Source organism: Odocoileus virginianus, chromosome 7 (genome assembly GCF_023699985.2).
Source record: "Odocoileus virginianus isolate 20LAN1187 ecotype Illinois chromosome 7, Ovbor_1.2, whole genome shotgun sequence".
NCBI classification, from domain to species: Eukaryota; Metazoa; Chordata; class Mammalia; order Artiodactyla; family Cervidae; genus Odocoileus; species Odocoileus virginianus.
Window position 1 is genome coordinate 715,992 of NC_069680.1, and position 17,848 is coordinate 733,839.

General features: G+C 38.5%; 1 protein-coding gene across 19 annotated transcripts in view; it reads left to right on the forward strand.

Annotated features, from left to right (window-relative positions):
• CC2D2B (coiled-coil and C2 domain containing 2B) overlaps window positions 1-17,848 on the forward strand; it is a 221,769-nt gene that overhangs the window by 154,782 nt on the left and 49,139 nt on the right. For 16 of the 19 annotated variants that reach the window (XR_011488596.1, XR_011488595.1, XR_011488594.1 and 13 more), the window contains 3 exons: window positions 262-409; window positions 10,234-10,372; window positions 12,051-12,254. The exons of 1 other annotated variant lie outside the window; for it this stretch is intronic. Coding sequence is in view for 15 of the 18 variants with exons in the window: in XM_070469930.1 (XP_070326031.1) it covers window positions 262-409; window positions 10,234-10,372; window positions 12,051-12,254 (491 nt within the window). In the remaining 3 variants the exon portion in view is untranslated. Of the gene's footprint in view, window positions 1-261; window positions 410-10,233; window positions 10,373-12,050; window positions 12,255-17,848 lie in introns of those variants that run through there. 2 more of the 19 variants (XM_070469938.1, XM_070469945.1) reach the window with 2 other exon arrangements.

Consider the following 17,848-nt stretch of genomic DNA (forward strand, 5'->3'; position numbering starts at 1 on the left):
GGTGTTTTTTCCTTGCTGGCAGCCACTCCCAGAAAGAATGGTTTGAAAACTTGTGTTCCGATAAGTTCTCTCCCCTCTTGTTTGTAGTCTGTTTGAAACAGTCTGCCTTGAGGGGTTTTGGGTAGGAGTTGAAGGAGAGCTGTAAAGATAGAGCCTGCAGTCAGCATAAACTGCATTTCTGGGGTTCCAGGAACACGTAAAAGGGGAAAAAACTGTAATGTGCTCAAATATTCATATGTTTTTAATACCCTTTGTAAACAGATGTGCCCTTTCTTCTTGAGGAAAATGGAACTGAAGAACTTTGTCTTTTGACATCAGGAAAACTAAGCTATTCTTTATCATGGGCCTTAGATGAAAATGGTATTCCTCTGACACCTGTGTCACAGTCATTACAATCTGCTTTCTGCAGGTAATAAATGTTATGCTTGAAAAATAATGCCTGTCCTCAGCAAAGCATCACACAAAGCTTACAAAAGGGAAACTCTAGATAAATGGTAGGAACAGTTTAGTTTACATGGATGTTGCTTTATTTTTATTTGTATTTGTAAATATATAAAATATTTATTTTATTTATAATCACTCCGCTAAGGCAATAAGTATCTTTATGTGTAAGAGAATGTGTCTCTTCAATGTTTAGGATTAGAGCCACATGGATGATGACAGAGGCGGTTCCATAGTCCTTAGACTGTGTAGGCAAAGGCCAAGACTCCCAAGGATTTGATTTCTGGGTCCTTTATCTCTCCCAGTCATTCTGGATTATGCAAAAGAAAAAAGATTTTTTGCATTATCAATTTGCTGGAAGAAATTGCTGAGCATAGAAATTTCATCTATATCCCACAACTTCTTAGAGAAATTGGAGTTAACTTCTAGACCCTATCCACAAACAGTATTACTAGAAGTACAGTAGAATTCTATCAAAATGATAATGCTGGCTTATATACTGTGCTATGTTTGAGTAAAATGACACACATAAAGGGGCCAAAAGATCTCATCATTAAAGAAATTAATGAATGATAATGACAAAAGGATAGCCTTTTCCCTCCCCATCTTAACACATATTTTAATTTTTATTTGTTTTTTTAAACACATATTTTTAAGAAACAGTCTAGATCCAACTATATGACATTATGGGAAAGGCAAAACTATGGAGACAGTAAAAATGTCATTGTTCACCAAGAGTTAGGGAAAGGGAGGGATGAATAGGCAGAGCACACAGGATTTTTAGGGTAGTGAAACTATTCTGTATGGTACTGTAACTGTGGATACGTGTCATTATGTATTTGACAAAAATCCGTATAACATAAGACACCAAGAGTAAACCTTACTGTAAACCATGGATTTTGAGTACTAATGATGGGTTAGTGTAGGTCCATGGATTATAACAATTGCAACTCTTTTATTGCAACAAACATAATAAATTATAACTGGTGCAGGATGTTAATAGTGATGTAGGCTGTGTATGTAGAAACTGTACTTATACCAATTTTGCTGTGATCCTAAAATTCCTTTTAAAAAATTCCTATTTTTAAAGTAAAATAATAACATTTAAAAAATATTCATATAAATAATATGGATTAAATAGGAAATCAAAACTGAAATTAGAGACTATTTTTAAAATAACAATGAGAACACTATCTACAAAACTTGTGGCATATGGCCAGAATCATAGCAAAAGTTCATAAGTGGTCTTCTTGCATACATGAGTGCTAAGTCGCTTCAGTCATGTCCGACTCTTTGTGATTCTACGGACTGTAGCCTACCAGGCTCCTCTGTCCATGGAATTCTCCAGTCAAGGATACTGGAGTGGGTTGCCTTGACCACCTTCTGAGTGGTCTTCTTGGTAAATAAGAAAGAGTTTTAGAGAAAAACTAAACCAATGTCAGTAGTACTCAACAATTGATGTTGAAGAAACAGGAAGTGGATATAGATTACTCATCAAGAAGCTTGACAGTAAAAAGAGGCTGAAAATAAGAGAGAGAACAGACTCAAAGTAAGAGTTCTTAAAATCTGGGGGCAGTACTTATCTTCTAAAAGGAAGTGATGAAATTCATAGGAAAAGAACCAGAATGTATTAGAAAGAATATGAGATAAAGAAGCCACCTGCCAATATAGGCGATGCAAGAGACTTGGGTTTGATCCCTGGGTCACGCAGATCCCGTAGAGGAGGAAATGGCAACCCACTCTAGTATTCTTGCCTGGAAAATCCCCTGGACAGAGGAGCCTGGCAGGCTGCAGTCCATGGAGTCACAAAGAGTCGGACACAACTGAAGCAGTTAGCACATGAACTCCTTCAGAGTCAGGAGGATATTGAACCAGAACATAAGTCAATAGCTGTGGTTCTAGAGAAGAGGAAATATCTTTTCAAAGCAGAGAATGAGATAGAAATCGCAGTACACACAGAAATGTAATTTTGATGGATATCCCTGCTTTGCTAAGTAATTGAGGTCATCTTAGAGACCTGGAGCAGGGCATTTTAGGAGAAAAATGGGTTGTCATCATTCAGTCACTCAGTCGTGTCCAACTCTTTGTGACCCCATGGACTGCAGCACACCAGGCTTCCCTGTCCATCACTATCTTCTGGAGTTTGCTCAGACTCATGTCCATTGAGTCAGTGATGCCATCCAACCATCTCATCTTCTGTCAGCCCCTTCTCCTCCCAACTTCAATCTTTCCCAGCATCAGGGTCTTTTCCAGTGAGTCACTTCTTCCCATCAGGTGGCCAAAGTATTGGAGTTTCAGCTTCAGCATCAGTCCTTCCAATGAATATTCAAGGTTGATTACCTTTGGGATTGACTGGTTTGATCTCCTTGCTGTCCAAGGGACTCTCAAGAGTCTTCTCCAGCACCACAGTTTGAAAGCATCAATTCTTCAGCGCTCAGCCTTTTTTATGGTCCAGCCCTCACATCCATACATGACTACTGGAAAAACCATAGCTTTGACTATATGGACCTTTGTAGGCAAAGTAATGTATCTGCTTTTTAATATACTGTCTAGGTTTGTCATTGCTTTTCTTCCAAGGAACAAGCATCTTTTAATTTCATGGCTGTAGTCACCATCTGCAGTGATTTTGGAGCCCAAGAAAATAAAGTCTGTCGTTGTTTCCATTGTTTCCCCATCTATTTGCTATGAAGTGATCAGACCAGATGCCGTGATCTTAGTTTTTTGAATGTTGAGTTTTAAGCCAACTTTTTCTGCGGGGGTCCAGCCTCCGCTGGTCCTGGGAACCCTTGGGATGAGTGGCGTCGGCGAATGCAAACACACACACACACACACACACACACACACACACACACACACACTGGCAGTGGAAAAACTTCTCTTCTTTATTTTTTCTCTAACACCTTATATATATTTTTTTCTACTGGGGCCAAGGTACGAATTATTGTTTTCGGATCTTTCCAAATGACGTCCCCCTTAGATCAGCAAAACAAGTCAGGGGATATTTTCCAAGACATAATTTCCCAGGGTACAAAATCTTCCGTCCCTAGTGGCGCGTGACAAGGATTGTTTTGGACCTCTTAGCCCGCTCTGTTTTCAGGTTTAAACATTCTTCTTGCTTCACTGCTTCACTTGAATGGACAAACGTTAGCTACAAAGAAACACATAGCTACAGGGAAAAAAAATATCTTAACAGTTTTACAGTATAATCAATCACTTAACCACTATAGTTTCTATTATAATTTTACCTACTATAAAAACTTAACTTTTATATTATACACATACTACAATATCTTGCTTACTATTTAATCTACAAGCCATAATTCATTCTATTTTCACACAGCCGTCTATGATACCTATAGCACTAACACTACTTCCTAGTGTACTCCCAGGCACACCATGGGCAGGGGAAATGGAGTAGCAGCAGCGTCGCAGCTGCCTTAACCCTTACTCCACATTATGAGAATTTTGGCATTGTGTGGTTATTAAACTTACAACTAAATCTAATGGTGTTTGCGTGTCCAGGGATGGGATTCACAATCACATTTATAAGCAGTTTTAACTTCTAATCTATTTCCATATTCCCTAATATATCTTCTATATATAAAATCCCACATATCTATAAATGGCCTAAATCTAAATACCTCCCGCATACCAGGTTATTCATATGGTTCCCATCTCCCTGGGGGCAGAGTAAGCCTAACTCTTCTGGGAAGCCCCCAGACGTTTACACCCTAGAGATGTCCCTTGGGACCTTCCCCGAGGTCTACCAGGAACAGCGAAAAACCACCAAGAATTCCAAGAAAGAGTATTAGCACAGACAAGACACATATAGCAAGAATAGGGAGTGTCCCGGAGCCTACTGGACTCGGATTCCCCTGGGTTCATGGCCTCCTTGGGTCCATGACCTTTACCCAGAGCCTTGTCATGGGCGGGGCGTTCGCTTGTCCTCTTCTTGGCTCCCGACATTTTTCACTCTCCTCTTTCACCTTTATCAAGATGCTCTTTAATTTCTTCTCACTTTCTCCCATTAGAGTGGTGTCATCTGCATATCTGAGGTTATTGATATTTCTCCCACAGTCCTGATTCCAACTTGTGCTTCATCCAGCCCAGCATTTCACATGATGAATTCTGCATATGAGTTAAATAAACAGGGCAACAATATACAGTCCTTCCCAGTTTTAACCAGTCTGCTGTTCCATGTTTGGTTCTAACTGTTGCTTCTTGACCTGCATACAAGTTTCTCAGGAGGCAGGTAAGGTGATCTGGTGTTCCCATCTCTTTAAGAATTTTCCACATTTGTTGTGATCTACACAGTCAAAGGGTTTAGCGTAGTCATTGAAGCAGAAGTAGATGTTTTTCTGCAATTCTCTTGTTTTTTTCTATGATCCAGTGGATGTTGGCAGTTTGATCTCTGGTTTCTCTGCCTTTTCTAAATCCAGCTTGTACATCTTGAAAATTCTCGGTTCACCTATTGTTGAAGCCTAGTTTGAAGGATTTTGAGCATTACTTTGCTAGCATGTGAAATGAGTGCAATTGTGCCGTAGTTTGAGTATTCTTTGGCATTGGCTTCTTTGGGATAGGAATGAAAACTGACCATTTCCAGTCCTGTGGCCGCTACTGAGTTTCCCAAATTTGTTGGCATAGTAAGTGCAGCACTTTCACACCAACATCTTTTAGGATTTGAAATAGCTCAGCTGGAATTCTATCACCTCTGCTAGCTTTGTTCGTAGTGTTGCTTCCTAAGGCCCACTTGACTTCGCATTCCAGGATGTCTGTCTGTAGGTAAGTGATCACACCATTGTGGTTATTCAGGTATTAAGATCAAAATGGGTAATAAGGGTAATTTATTTTGGAGCTAGTGAATGAGGTTTTAATATCCTGAACCAGAATTTTCTTGTGTTACTTAGTATTTCCCTAGCATAGTCCCCCACTGCAGCTATTTTTTTTTTTTAAATTTTTATTTATTTATTTTTAACACCAAAAACATTTTGGGGGTATAGCTGATTAACAGTTTTGTGATAGTTTCAGATGGCAGCAAAGTGACTCCCAACCATATACCCACTGCAGCTATTTTAAATCTTTACCACATCATTCTTTGTCTTTTTCTTAAAGTCAGATGTCTGTTCTCCTCACTCTAAAGCTAACTTTTATGCAAGTAATTTGGAACTTCCCTTGGTCTCTTTTAGGAATCTATTGACATATTTGTATCCTTTTCTTACATTTTCTTCAACTTTTCCATCTCCCTATGCTGTAAGTCTTTCATATCCAAGAAGCTTTCTGTGCTTTAAAACAAAGAAAAATCCAAGCATTTGATTAAACACTAAAAACCCTTTCTGGTTGTTTTTCCTGCCCAAGTTATTATATGGATGCTCTCCTGGTCTATATACATTGCCTTTACTTTTTGTTCACACATTTCATCCCTAACCCAACCTATTTACTCCTCAAGGCTACCAAGGACCTTCTGGTCATATTTATTGATCTGTCCTCATCTTTTTGCTTCTTGATGTCTCTTCTCTTTTGGCTTCTGTGATGCTGCACTTAATGGTTCCAGTCACTTGGGAACTCAAGTTTATAAAAGATTGAAAGTAGTTGTGCAAGATTGAAACAGATGAAAAGTGTCAACAGAAGATGAACTGCAGGAAACGTTTTCAAAGTTCAGAGCCCTTTCTAAAGTGAACTTGAAGTAAAGCTTTATCCCTGGGGATTCTGAGATCAGAGAGGGAAATTGCAGAACTCTCCTGTCTACAGCTGTGGGAGCCCAAGGGCTAGTGAGCAGCAGTGGCTTTAGGAACCTGGGATGGGCGGTCCAAAAGGCAAGACTGACTTGTGAGCGTCAGAGTGTGAAGCTAAAGGAGATCAGAAAGAGTTTGTTTATTCACTCACTCATTCATTCATTTATTCATCAACTACTGACAGAACTAGAAACAGAAGAGGATCTTAGAATGCTTTATATTGCAAAAGTCCTATCTCTCCAGTCTCAATTAACATTGTCTAGAGTTTTTTTAACACATTTTGAAAACATAGAACTGTTTTTCTTACACTCACTAGTTGATTACTTTGTGACGTGGTTAATTGAGTTTTGTATTTGCCCTTATTTCTTATCTCCCATAACTTTCATTCTGGATTTACTCTTCTTGCTCAAAGTTGTTCCCTGAACGATTCAGTTTCTTTTTTTTAGCTTTTTGTTTTGTACTGGGGTATAGCCAGTTATGACACCACCCTTATGTCAGAGAGTGAAGAGGAACTAAAAAGCCTCTTGATGAAAGTGAAAGAGGAGAGTCAAAAAGTTGGCTTAAAGCTTAACATTCAGAAAACTACGATCATGGCATCTGGTCCCATCACCTCATGGGAAATAGATGGGGAGACAATGGAAACAGTGTCAGACTTTATTTTTGGGGGCTCCAAAATCACTGCAGATGGTGACTGCAGCCATGAAATTAAAAGACGCTTACTCCTTGGAAGGAAAGTTATGACCAACCTGGATAGCATATTAAAAAGCAGAGACATTACTTTGCTAACAAAGGTCCATCTGGTCAAAGCTATGGTTTTTCCAGTGGTTATGTATGGATATGAGAGTTGGACTGTGAAGAAAGCTGAGTGCTGAAAAATTGATGCTTTTGAACTATGGTGTTGGAGAAGACTCCAACTGGTTGGAGAGATCCAACCAGTCTATCCTAAAGGAGATCAGTCCTGGGTGCTCATTGGAAGGACTGATGCTGAAGCTGAAACCAATACTTTGGCCACCTCATGAGAAGAGTTGACTCATTGGAAAAGACCGTGATGTTGGGAGGGATTCTGGGCAGGAGGAGAAGGGGACAACAGAGGATGAGATGGCTGGATGGAATCACCAACTTGATGGGCATGAGTTTGAGTAAACTCCGGGAGTTTGTGATGGACAGGGAGGCCTGGCATGTTGCGATTCATGGGGTCGCAAAGAGTCAGACACGGCTGAGTGACTGAACTGAACTGAATAGCCAGTTAACCACATTGTGATAGTTTCAGGTGAACTGCGAGGTGAACTGCGAAGAGACTCAACCATACAGATACATATTCATGAAAATGATTCTGTTTTCATGGCTAGAAAGCTTGTTTAGTCTTTATGTATTTGAAAATGTATTTTTTCCTCATTCTTGAATAATTGTGTAGATGGGCATAAAATTTGAGGCTGATACTTATTTTCCCTAAGCACTCTGAGGCTACAGTTGCATTATCTTCTGGAATTTATCATAGCTGTTTAAAAATCTGCTGTCAGTCTAAATGTTAGTATTTTGGAGATAGTCTTTTCTCCCTGATAACTTTAAAATTCTTTGCTTAATTCTTAGAGACAAAGCTCAGGCCTGAGGGCAGGGAGGAGCTATTGCTTAATGGGTACAGGATTTCTATTTGGAATGATGAAAAGTTATGAAAACAACATGGTTATGGTGACTGTACAACACTGTGGACTGAATGCCTCAGTGCCATACTAAATGCCACTGGATTACATTACCCACTTAGCATTTGTTTGTGAAGGAGGGGTTGCAGATGACAAAGGAATTTAGCTGTAGCTCACAGCTAAACAACTGTAGGGATGACAGAAGAAATCATTATAGCAAAGGCAGGAGATGTTCTGAGGCAGAAATCTAGAGACTGTGTTGAAATACAACCAAATTTTTTTAAGGGTATAATGGGATAAGTTTCTCTCCATAATGTATTTTAACATTTAAACTGTACCGAGCCTTTATTCTCTAAGGGACCTGGGCTAAGATTCTTCCCATGAGAAGGAAAATTTGTTATGTGATGATGTTAAGGGTATCAGGCCCTAGAGATCTCTTACGACAAAGATATTAAAACAGTTCAAATGAGAGGGTAGACATAGGAATTAAAGAAGGGAAGGAATACTCAAGCTTTACCTGTTTGTAACTTTGCTTAACATTCTATCAAACCATGTATTGGCTTTGTTAGGAATAACTTCCAAAGATTTGATAGTTTACAGTGCATGGTGTCGGATTCATGATCTCCGGAGAAGAAAATTGAGCTTCCAGATCAAGAACCAGGCTTGACCACTCAGGACTCTTGTGTGGGCAGAAGTTTTATTACAGTGAAAAAGGACTGAGAAAGTTTCTGACATAGACATCAGAAGAAGGTGGAGAGTGCTCCGTCACTAGGCTTAACAAGGGAGCTATATATTTTTTCAATAGGTTATTAATAACAAATCAAAAGAATGTTTCAAGTTTGTAAAGGTCTTAGCAGACCCACTCCCACAATTTACATTTTAAAATGATGGGATTAGAACTAACAATGGCAAGATTTTACCAGTCCCACCCCCACAATATACATTTTAAAATAACAGGATTATCTTAATGGGCTTCCCTTGTGGCTCAGCTGGTAAAGAATCTGCCTGCAATGCAGACCTGGTAGACCTGGGTTTAATCCTGGGGTTGGGAAGATCTCCTGGAGAAGGGAAAGGCTACCCACTCCAGTATTCTGGCCTGGAGAATCCCATGGACTGTATAGTCCATGGGGTTGCAAAGAATAGGACACGACTGAGTGAGTTTCACTTTCACAAGAAGGTGAAACATGTCCTCATGCAGGATACATTGTTGTTATATAACCCTTAGTACAGAGTTTAAGATGAGTCCTTTTGTTGTGTTATCATCAGCTCTGGGCTTAAAGGGAAAAAAAAAAGGCTGTAATGGGGTAAGTTTTATGTGACTAAGACTAAGGAATGTAGAAAAAAAAACTTGTTCTTTTCTCCTCTTTGAGAACCCCAGATCTCTATCTCCTCCTCAGGGACCCCAGGCTTCTTAGCAACCTACCTAAGAATTGACTCTCTCAGATTCATCATAAAAAATATGAATAGATACTGATGGAAAGTGGACAGTGTAAAATGTGTGTCCATGTTTGGGCTGACATTATGGAATCTGAGCCAGAACTGTATTGTTGAAATCCTAGTTTATGGACTGGAATTTTCCCTGAGTACTACATAGAAAGGATCTTAGAAATCTTTCAGTCTGAAGCGTTCTAATTCCACATGGTAAAATGAATTACCCATGAAGAGAGAGATTAATTAACTGGGATAATTGATGGCTGGAAAGAAACCCTTTCTGTTTAGGGTTGAATTTCCTCTGCACTTTGCCTGTAGTGAGGTCACTAAGATTGCACTCCCAGGTGTGCTAGTGGTCAAGAACCTGCCTGCCCGTGCAGGAAGACATAAGAGACGTCCGTCAGGAAGATCCCCTGGAGGAGGGCATGGCAGCCCATTCCAGTGTTCTTGCCTGGAGAATCCCACGGACAGAGGAGCTGGGCAGGCTGCAGTCCATAGGGTTGCACAGTCGGACATGACTGAATTGACTTAAGAATGCACTTGAGAATACATTCTAGCCTGTCTTTCATAGCTCTCCAACTTCTAAAGCTATGGCCTCATAGGACCAAAGATATTCTTCTGACTCATGCTTCCCAGTTAATTGTATTACATACTCTATATTGTGTTTCAACTATAAAGATAATAGCCTAAAGATTCTTTTTATATTGTGTATTTTAGATAGCAAAGAGGAATATTTATGGGCTTTACCCTTAAGAAGCTTACTTGTCTCTTAAGGGAGGGATAGACATTTATCAAAAAACTATCATACAGTTAGAATGTGAGAAGAACCAAGGAAGATAGCACATCTGAACCTTCTGTTTTATCCTTAAAAGCAGAGGATGGATAAGCTTAATCTTTAAATACCTGTAATGGGTAGGTTTTACCCCATATAACAGATGTATCACCTGTATATTACATATAAACTCACAACATATTTTTCCTTATGTTAGTGTGTTAAGGAATGTAGATGCAAGAGGTGTTCCTGAAATTCCATGGCTTATTAATGCACAGAAGCTTTTTGAATGGGCCAATGAGGTCAGAATTGACCCAAATAACCCAGAATGTTCTGATTTAATGGAATTTATTATGGTAAGTTGTAGCAAAATATCTGTACTGTAAATATATTTATTAAGCTCTATACTCTTATACTCCGCCACAGTTTGCAGTATATTTTTCTGGGCACTAGGAGTCATTAAAAGTAAACCTGAGGACAGAGTTTTCAGTCAGTTTACAGTATTATGAGGCAGTTAGAAATTCAACAACTGGGAAAATGATTGGTACTCCACCACTATTTAGCAGCCCTTGCTTGGTGCGTCCAGCAGAATAATCTCCAGGTTGACATCTGTTGTACATCTACTGAGTACCAGCCATATTATTAATTGCTGAGGACTTTAAGATGATTCAAAGACATCCTCCTTCCCTCAAAGACTCTATTTATTCACTTCTACTCCTGCTCATAGCCAACTGAACTGCTCTTGTGTGCTCCAAAAGTGCTTTCTTCATACCTTTATCCATGCCATTCCCTCTGCTTAGAAGGGCACCTATATCAGCTATCTTACCCACCCTGCAAGTCTGGTAAATACTTCTTGGCAACCTTGTTACCAAGTCCAAGCTCCCTTTGCTCCCCCACACATAGGCCAATGAATCTGAGAGATAAGGTGTTGAGGCAAGGAATACAGCTTATATTTGGAAAGCCAGCTGATGGAGAAGATGCAGACTAACATCTCAAAATAACCATCTTGTCAGCATCTGGATGCCAGTTTCTTTTATGTATCAGAGATGGAGGGTGGACATAAGGAAACAAAGTAAAAAGGCTATTTAATCTTGCAAGTATCTCCTGAAATGGCAAGCCTCAGGCAGGGGGAATGTGTTAATTTCTTTTTTCCTGCCAGCCAGGTGGACAGGGTTATGAACAAAGGCACTTTAGCTTAAGTCAGGCAGAGGGGCAGGGTTCTTTGAGGCAGCCCATTATGTGTGATTATAATAACAATATCAGCGGAAAGCAAGTCAAACAGTTTCAACGTGGGGTCACAATTTACTTCTCCCTGCAACAACTTCAGTTAGGTATGCGCTTTTCTTTTCTTGCCCTCCTGTTTTTGATTTTTTTTTTTTTTAATAATTCTTATGAATCTATTCATAAGATAGAGTTTGGGCAAGCCCTGGGAGATGGTGAAAGACAGGGAAGCCTGGCGTGCTGCAGTCCATGGGGTCGGAAAGAGTCAAACACAACTGAACAACAGCAGATGGATCTATCATTCTGCCTTTACTGTAGTCATTCGTCCATGTGCTTTATCTTTCCTTGTGGAACTACAGCTAGTAAATCTTTGTCTCTCTTATGGCGCTAGCACTTTTCCTCTCATGTACTGTGTACTCACGTTTGCATTTCTTGAATAAAGCAGTGCATAGATTATTTCAGTTAAGTTTCCTCAGATCATAGCTTCCCAACTGACATGCTGAATTGATTTCTTGTACATAGAACTATTGAACTTCTCTCACCTCATAGAGCAACCAGATATAAAAAGCCTCTTTTAACCTATTGTACAGTAACATGTTTTCATTTCTATATAGATCAGGACCAGGAAAAGGCTGAGAATCTATGTAGGCTAGATTCTGCACTTTTTTTTTTCCAGATTTTCTATTACAGATTTAGTTGTTCCATTTCCTGTTTATATTGCAATCTCATATCTCACAGTTTCAACTGTTTTGAAGTCTTGAATTAAAAAAAAATTATTTTAAGTAAAGTCTTTACATTATTTGTGTTTTACAGTACATAAAACATAAAGGACAGGATATTCCAAATTATTTTCGTCTTGAACAGTTGCAAGATGAATTTAACTTTGTTTCTGAAGAGGAAATGAAAAAGAGTAAACGTTTCCAGCTATTGCAACTTAGAAATGCTGGTCAATTAGATGTTTTCCTTCTGCAGCAAATGCCCCTTTATGACAGAGAGATTCCAGATTTAGTCTTCCAGGTATTTGGTTTCTATTTGAATATTGCTTGTTCTATGATAAGTTAATGTTTTGCTGCTCTAAGTCTGTATTAATTTTTAAAAAACTATCTGTAGACAAAGAATTTTCCCTTCTTAAATTTTTTTTACTTGAAGTATATTTGATGTACAATATTTATATAAGTTTTACAGGTGTATAGTATAGTGATTTACAACTTTTAAAGGTTATGTTCCATTTATAGTTATTCTCCAGGCAAGAATACTGGAGTGGGTTGAAAAGGAAATGGTAACCCACTGCACAGCATAGCACAGCACGCCAGTATTCTTTTTTTATTTTTTTTATTTTTATTAGTTGCAGGCTAATTACTTGACAACATTTCAGTGGGTTTTGTCGTACATTGACATGAATCAGCCATGGAGTTACATGTACTCCCCATCCCGATCCCCCCTCCCACCTCCCTCTCCACCCGATTCCTCTGGGTCTTCCCAGTGCACCAGGCCCGAGCACTTGTCTCATGCATCCCACCTGGGCTGGTGATCTGTTTCACCATAGATAATATACATGCTGTTCTCTTGAAACATCCCACCCTCGCCTTCTCCCACAGAGTCCAAAAGTCTGTTCTGTACATCTGAGTCTCTTTTTCTGTTTTGCATATAGGGTTATCATTACCATCTTTCTAAATTCCATATATATGTGTTAGTATGCTGTAATGTTCTTTATCTTTCTGGCTTACTTCACTCTGTATAATGGGCTCCAGTTTCATCCACCTCATTAGAACTGATTCAAATGAATTCTTTTTAATGGCTGAGTAATATTCCATGGTGTATATGTACCACAGCTTCCTTATCCATTCATCTGCTGATGGGCATCTAGGTTGCTTCCATGTCCTGGCTATTATAAACAGTGCTGCGATGAACATTGGGGTGCACGTGTCTCTTTCAGATCTGGTTTCCTCAGTGTGTATGCCCAGAAGTGGTATCGCTGGGTCATATGGCAGTTCTATTTCCAGTTTTTTAAGAAATCTCCACACTGTTTTCCATAGTGGCTGTACTAGTTTGCATTCCCACCAGCAGTGTAAGAGGGTTCCCTTTTCTCCACACGCTCTCCAGCATTTATTGCTTGTAGACTTTTGGATAGCAGCCATCCTGACTGGCGTGTAATGATACCTCATTGTTGTTTTGATTTGCATTTCTCTGATAATGAGTGATGTTGAGTGTCTTTTCATGTGTTTGTTAGCCATCTGTATGTCTTCTTTGGAGAAATGTCTGTTTAGTTCTTTGGCCCATTTTTTGATTGGGTCATTTATTTTACTGGAATTGAGCTGCAGGAGTTGCTTGCATATTTTTGAGATTAATCCTTTGTCTGTTGCTTCGTTTGCTATTATTTTCCCCCAATCTGAGGGCTGTCTTTTCACCTTGCTTATAGTTTCCTTTGTTGTGCAAAAGCTTTTAAGTTTCATTAGGTCCCATTTGTTTATTTTTGCTTTTATTTCCAATATTCTGGGAGGTGGGTCATAGAGGATCCTGCTGTGATTTATGTCAGAGAGTGTTTTGCCTATGTTCTCCTCTAGGAGTTTTATAGTTTCTGGTCTTACATTTAGATCTTTAATCCATTTTGAGTTTAATTTTGTGTATGGTGTTAGAAAGTGTTCTAGTTTCATTCTTTTCCAAGTGGTTGACCAGTTTTCCCATCAGCACTTGTTAAAGAGGTTGTCTTTTTTCCATTGTATATCCTTGCCTCCTTTGTCGAAGATAAGGTGTCCATAGGTTCATGGATTTATCTCTGGGCTCTCTATTCTGTTCCATTGATCTATATTTCTGTCTTTGTGCCAGTACCATACTGTCTTGATGACTGTGTCTTTGTAGTATAGTCTGAAGTCAGGCAGATTGATTCCTCCAGTTCCATTCTTCTTTCTCAAGATTACTTTAGCTATTCGAGGTTTTTTGTATTTCCATACAAATTGTGAAATTATTTGTTCTAGTTCTGTGAAAAATACCGTTGGTAGCTTGATAGGGATTGCATCGAATCTGTAGATTGCTTTGGGTAGAATAGCCATTTTGACAATATTGATTCTTCCAATCCATGAACACAGTATGTTTCTCCATCTGTTTGTGTCTTCTTTAATTTCTTTCATCAGTGTTTTATAGTTTTCTATGTATAGGTCTTTTGTTTCTTTAGGTAGATATACTCCTAAGTATTTTATTCTTTTTGTTGCAATGGTGAATGGTATTGTTTCCTTAATTTCTCTTTCTGTTTTCTCATTGTTAGTGTATAGGAATGCAAGAGATTTCTGTGTGTTAATTTTATATCCTGCCACTTTTCTATATTCATTGATTAGCTCTAGTAATCTTCTGGTAGAGTCTTTAGGGTTTTCTATGTAGAGGATCATATCATCTGCAAACAGAGAGAGTTTCACTTCTTCTTTTCCTATCTGGATTCCTTTTACTTCTTTTTCTGCCCTGATTGCTGTGGCCAAAACTTCCAACACTATGTTGAATAGTAGTGGTGAGAGTGGGCACCCTTGTCTTGTTCCTGATTTCAGGGGAAATGCTTTCAATTTTTCACCATTGAGGGTGATGCTTGCTGTGGGTTTGTCATATATAGCTTTTATTATGTTGAGGTATGTTCCTTCTATTCCTGCTTTCTGGAGAGTTTTAATCATAAGTGAGTGTTGAATTTTGTCAAAGGCTTTCTCTGCATCTATTGAGATAATCATATGGTTTTATCTTTCAATTTGTTAATGTGGTGTATTACATTGATTGATTTGCAGATATTAAAGAATCCTTGCATTCCTGGGATAAAGCCCACTTGGTCATGGTGTATGATTTTTTTAATATGTTGTTGGAGTCTGTTTGCTAGAATTTTGTTAAGGATTTTTGCATCTATGTTCATCAGTGATACTGGCCTGTAGTTTTCTTTTTTTGTGGCATCTTTGTCTGGTTTTGGAATTAGGGTAATGGTGGCCTCATAGAATGAGTTTGGAAGTTTACCTTCTTCTGCAATTTTCTGGAAGAGTTTGAGTAAGATAGGTGTTAGCTCTTCTCTAAATTTTTGGTAGAATTCAGCTGTGAAGCCATCTGGTCCTGGGCTTTTGTTTGCTGGAAGATTTCTGATTACAGTTTTGATTTCCTTGCTTGTGATGGGTTTGTAAGATCTTCTATTTCTTCCTGGTTCAGTTTTAGAAAGTTATACTTTTCTAAGAATTTGTCCATTTCTTCCAAGTTGTCCATTTTATTGGCATAGAGCTGCTGGTAGTAGTCTCTTATGATCCTTTGTATTTCAGTGTTGTCTGTTGTGATCTCTCCATTTTCGTTTCTAATTTCGTTAATTTGGTTCTTCTCTCTTTGTTTCTTAATGAGTCTTGCTAATGGTTTGTCAATTTTGTTTATTTTTTCAAAATACCAGCTTTTAGCTTTGTTGATTTTTGCTATGGTCTCTTTAGTTTCTTTTGCATTTATTTCTGCCCTAATTTTTAAGATTTCTTTCCTTCTACTAACCCTGGGGTTCTTCATTTCTTCCTTCTCTAATTGCTTTAGATGTAGAGTTAGGTTATTTATTTGGCTTTATTCTTGTTTCTTGATGTAAGCCTGTAATGCTATGAACCTTCCCCTTAGCACTGCTTTTACAGTGTCCCATAGGTTTTGGGTTGTTGTGTTTTCATTTTCATTCATTTCTATGCATATTTTGATTTCTTTTTTGATTTCTTCTATGATTTGTTGGTTATTCAGAAGCGTACTATTTAGCCTCCATATGTTTGAATTTTTAACAATTTTTTTCCTGTAATTGAGATCTAATCTTACTGCACTGTGGTCAGAAAAGATGACTGGAGTAATTTCAGTTTTTTTGAACTTTCCAAGACCAGATTTATGGCCCAGGATGTGATCTGTTCTGGAGAAGGTTCCGTGTGCACTTGAGAAAAAGGTGAAGTTGATTGTTTTGGGAGCACACCAGTATTCTTGCCTGGACAGAAGTCTATGGACAAAGGAGCCTGGCAGGCTACAGTCCATGGGGTTGCGAAGAGTTGGATACGACTGAGTGACTAACACTCACTCATAGTTATTATAAAATATTGGCTATATTCCCTTTGTTGTACAACATATCCTTGTAGTTTATTTTATACATAATAGTTTGTGCCTCTTAACTTTTTAGCCCTCTATTACCCCCTAATAAAATTTCAACAAATCAAAAAGCAATATATTATATATAAATATATAATTGCATATCATAATCTAGTAGCATTTATTTCTAGGTAACAGCTAATCTAATTAAGGAATCTATTAATATAATTTACCACATTAACAGAATTAAGAAAGGAAAAAATATGCTCCTCTTAATAAATGCCCAAAAGGCACTTAATAATTTCAGTGCTCATTCATGATGAAAGCCTTTAGCATCCTAGAATTAGAAGAGAACGTCTTTAAACTTATTAAAAATATTCAGTATTTTGGATTTTTCTGCTGATGCAAACTGCTTTGAAAAGAAGTGTTTCAGGTCAATTGTAGAATTGCGGGAATGAGAGAAGAAATAAGAAAGGCCAGCGACACACCCACTGGATAATTAGAGGGAGTTTCAGATTTAATTAGCCAGGAATGCAGAAATATACAGAAGTCTGGCAGAACACAGGGCAGGACAGTGCAGCAAATTTTGTGGTTGGTTTTTCCTGGACTTTGGTACTATGGTGGGGGTTTGGGAATATTAAACTTTTTGTAACATGTCGACATAGAATAGGGTTTTGCAAGAGCTAAGAACAAAAAAAACAAACCAAACCAAAAAACCTGTACAAAATAGGCAAGGTTTACATTACCACCCCAGAAAAATTAATATGTTCATGGTAAATGCACTTCCATTTAAGGGAATGTCTACAAATGTTGGACTCCTTTAGTTCTTGAACCCAATTCAAGGTCAATAAGGCTATATCATCCTTCAAGAGAAGAAATAGAGCCATTGCCTAGGTGTCCCTGAGCAAATTCTCTGTCTCCAGCTTTCCAGCATTCTGGAAAACCAGTTCTTTATAAACTATCCCTTGATTTGATTCAGTGCCCTATTATCTGTGTGGCTCTGAAACTGTTTGGTATAATGATCACTATCAGAAATCAGTTTCCTCATAGACTCCTACACAAACATTGTACTTAGTAGCTAAACATCAGTTTTCCCATTAATCTCAAGAACTTGAAACTGCCTGCTGTCATCTCTACCAGCAAGAGCCAATGCATTAAGCCAGAAAGAAGAAAAAAAAAGGAAAATTAGAATTGGAATAGAAGAGACAAACTATCCATGTTTGCAGAAAATTCATTTGTCTATGTGGAAAACATAAGAGAATCTACAGCTAACTGTGCATGCTGACCATGCTAAGTAGCTTCAGTCGTGTTCAACTCTTTGCCACCTCATGGACTGTAGTCCTCCAGGCTCCTCTCTCCATGGGATTCTCCAGACAAGCGTACTGGAGTGTGTTGCCGTGCCCTCCTCCAGGAGATCTTCCCAGCCCAGGGATTGAACCCATGTCTCTTATGTCTCCTGCATTGGAAGGCAGGTTCTTTACTGCTAGTGCCACCTGCACAAGTAATAAATTTGCTGAACATAATATCCACTTTTAAGAATGAATAGCTACTTTTTTATT